General features: G+C 60.6%; 1 protein-coding gene across 1 annotated transcript in view; it reads left to right on the forward strand.

Annotated features, from left to right (window-relative positions):
• Positions 1-61: 61 nt before the first annotated feature.
• Positions 62-530, forward strand: part of CD5 (CD5 molecule) — a gene marked incomplete at its 3' end in the record, with an annotated part of 3,930 nt that continues 3,461 nt past the window's right edge. The window contains exon 1 of the mRNA XM_009083353.1: positions 62-113. Coding sequence (XP_009081601.1) covers positions 62-113 — 52 coding nt within the window. The remainder of the gene's footprint in view (positions 114-530) is intronic.

Genomic DNA, 530 nt, shown 5'->3' on the forward strand with positions numbered 1-530 from the left:
GGGGCGGGGGGGTGGATCGGCCCCTGGTCCCCCTGTCCCCCCTGCCCTGCCACTAGTCCCCATGGCAGCCCTGCGGCCCACCCTGTGCCTCCTGCTCCTGCTGGGCATGTGGGGTGAGTGTCTGAGGGGGCTCAGAGGGTTTGGGAGGGCTCAGAGGTTTTCCATCACCAGGGTGTAATGTGCTGTGCTGGTAGCTGTGGTGTTTGGGGGGATCCTGTCTTGGTATATCCATGAAATCTGGTGGTGGAACCCCCAGTTTTCCTGCTCTGGGTGTGTATTAGGAGGGGTTAGCTCCAGGAATTCATGGCATCACGCTAGGAGGTCCTTCCTTGGTGTATCCATAAAACCTGGTGGTGGGACCCCCCAGTTTTCCTGCTTTGGGTGTGTTTTGGGGGGGTTAGCTCCAGGGACTCGTGGCACCACCTTGGGTGAGCTCCAAGCATTGGGGGCTCAGGGTGGGGACCCATCACACCTCATCTGGGACATGTGCCCATTGCCCCCAACTCTGGGGGTCCCCAGAGTGTCTGTCA

This window comes from Acanthisitta chloris, unplaced genomic scaffold, assembly GCF_000695815.1.
Source record: "Acanthisitta chloris isolate BGI_N310 unplaced genomic scaffold, ASM69581v1 scaffold1971, whole genome shotgun sequence".
NCBI classification, from domain to species: Eukaryota; Metazoa; Chordata; class Aves; order Passeriformes; family Acanthisittidae; genus Acanthisitta; species Acanthisitta chloris.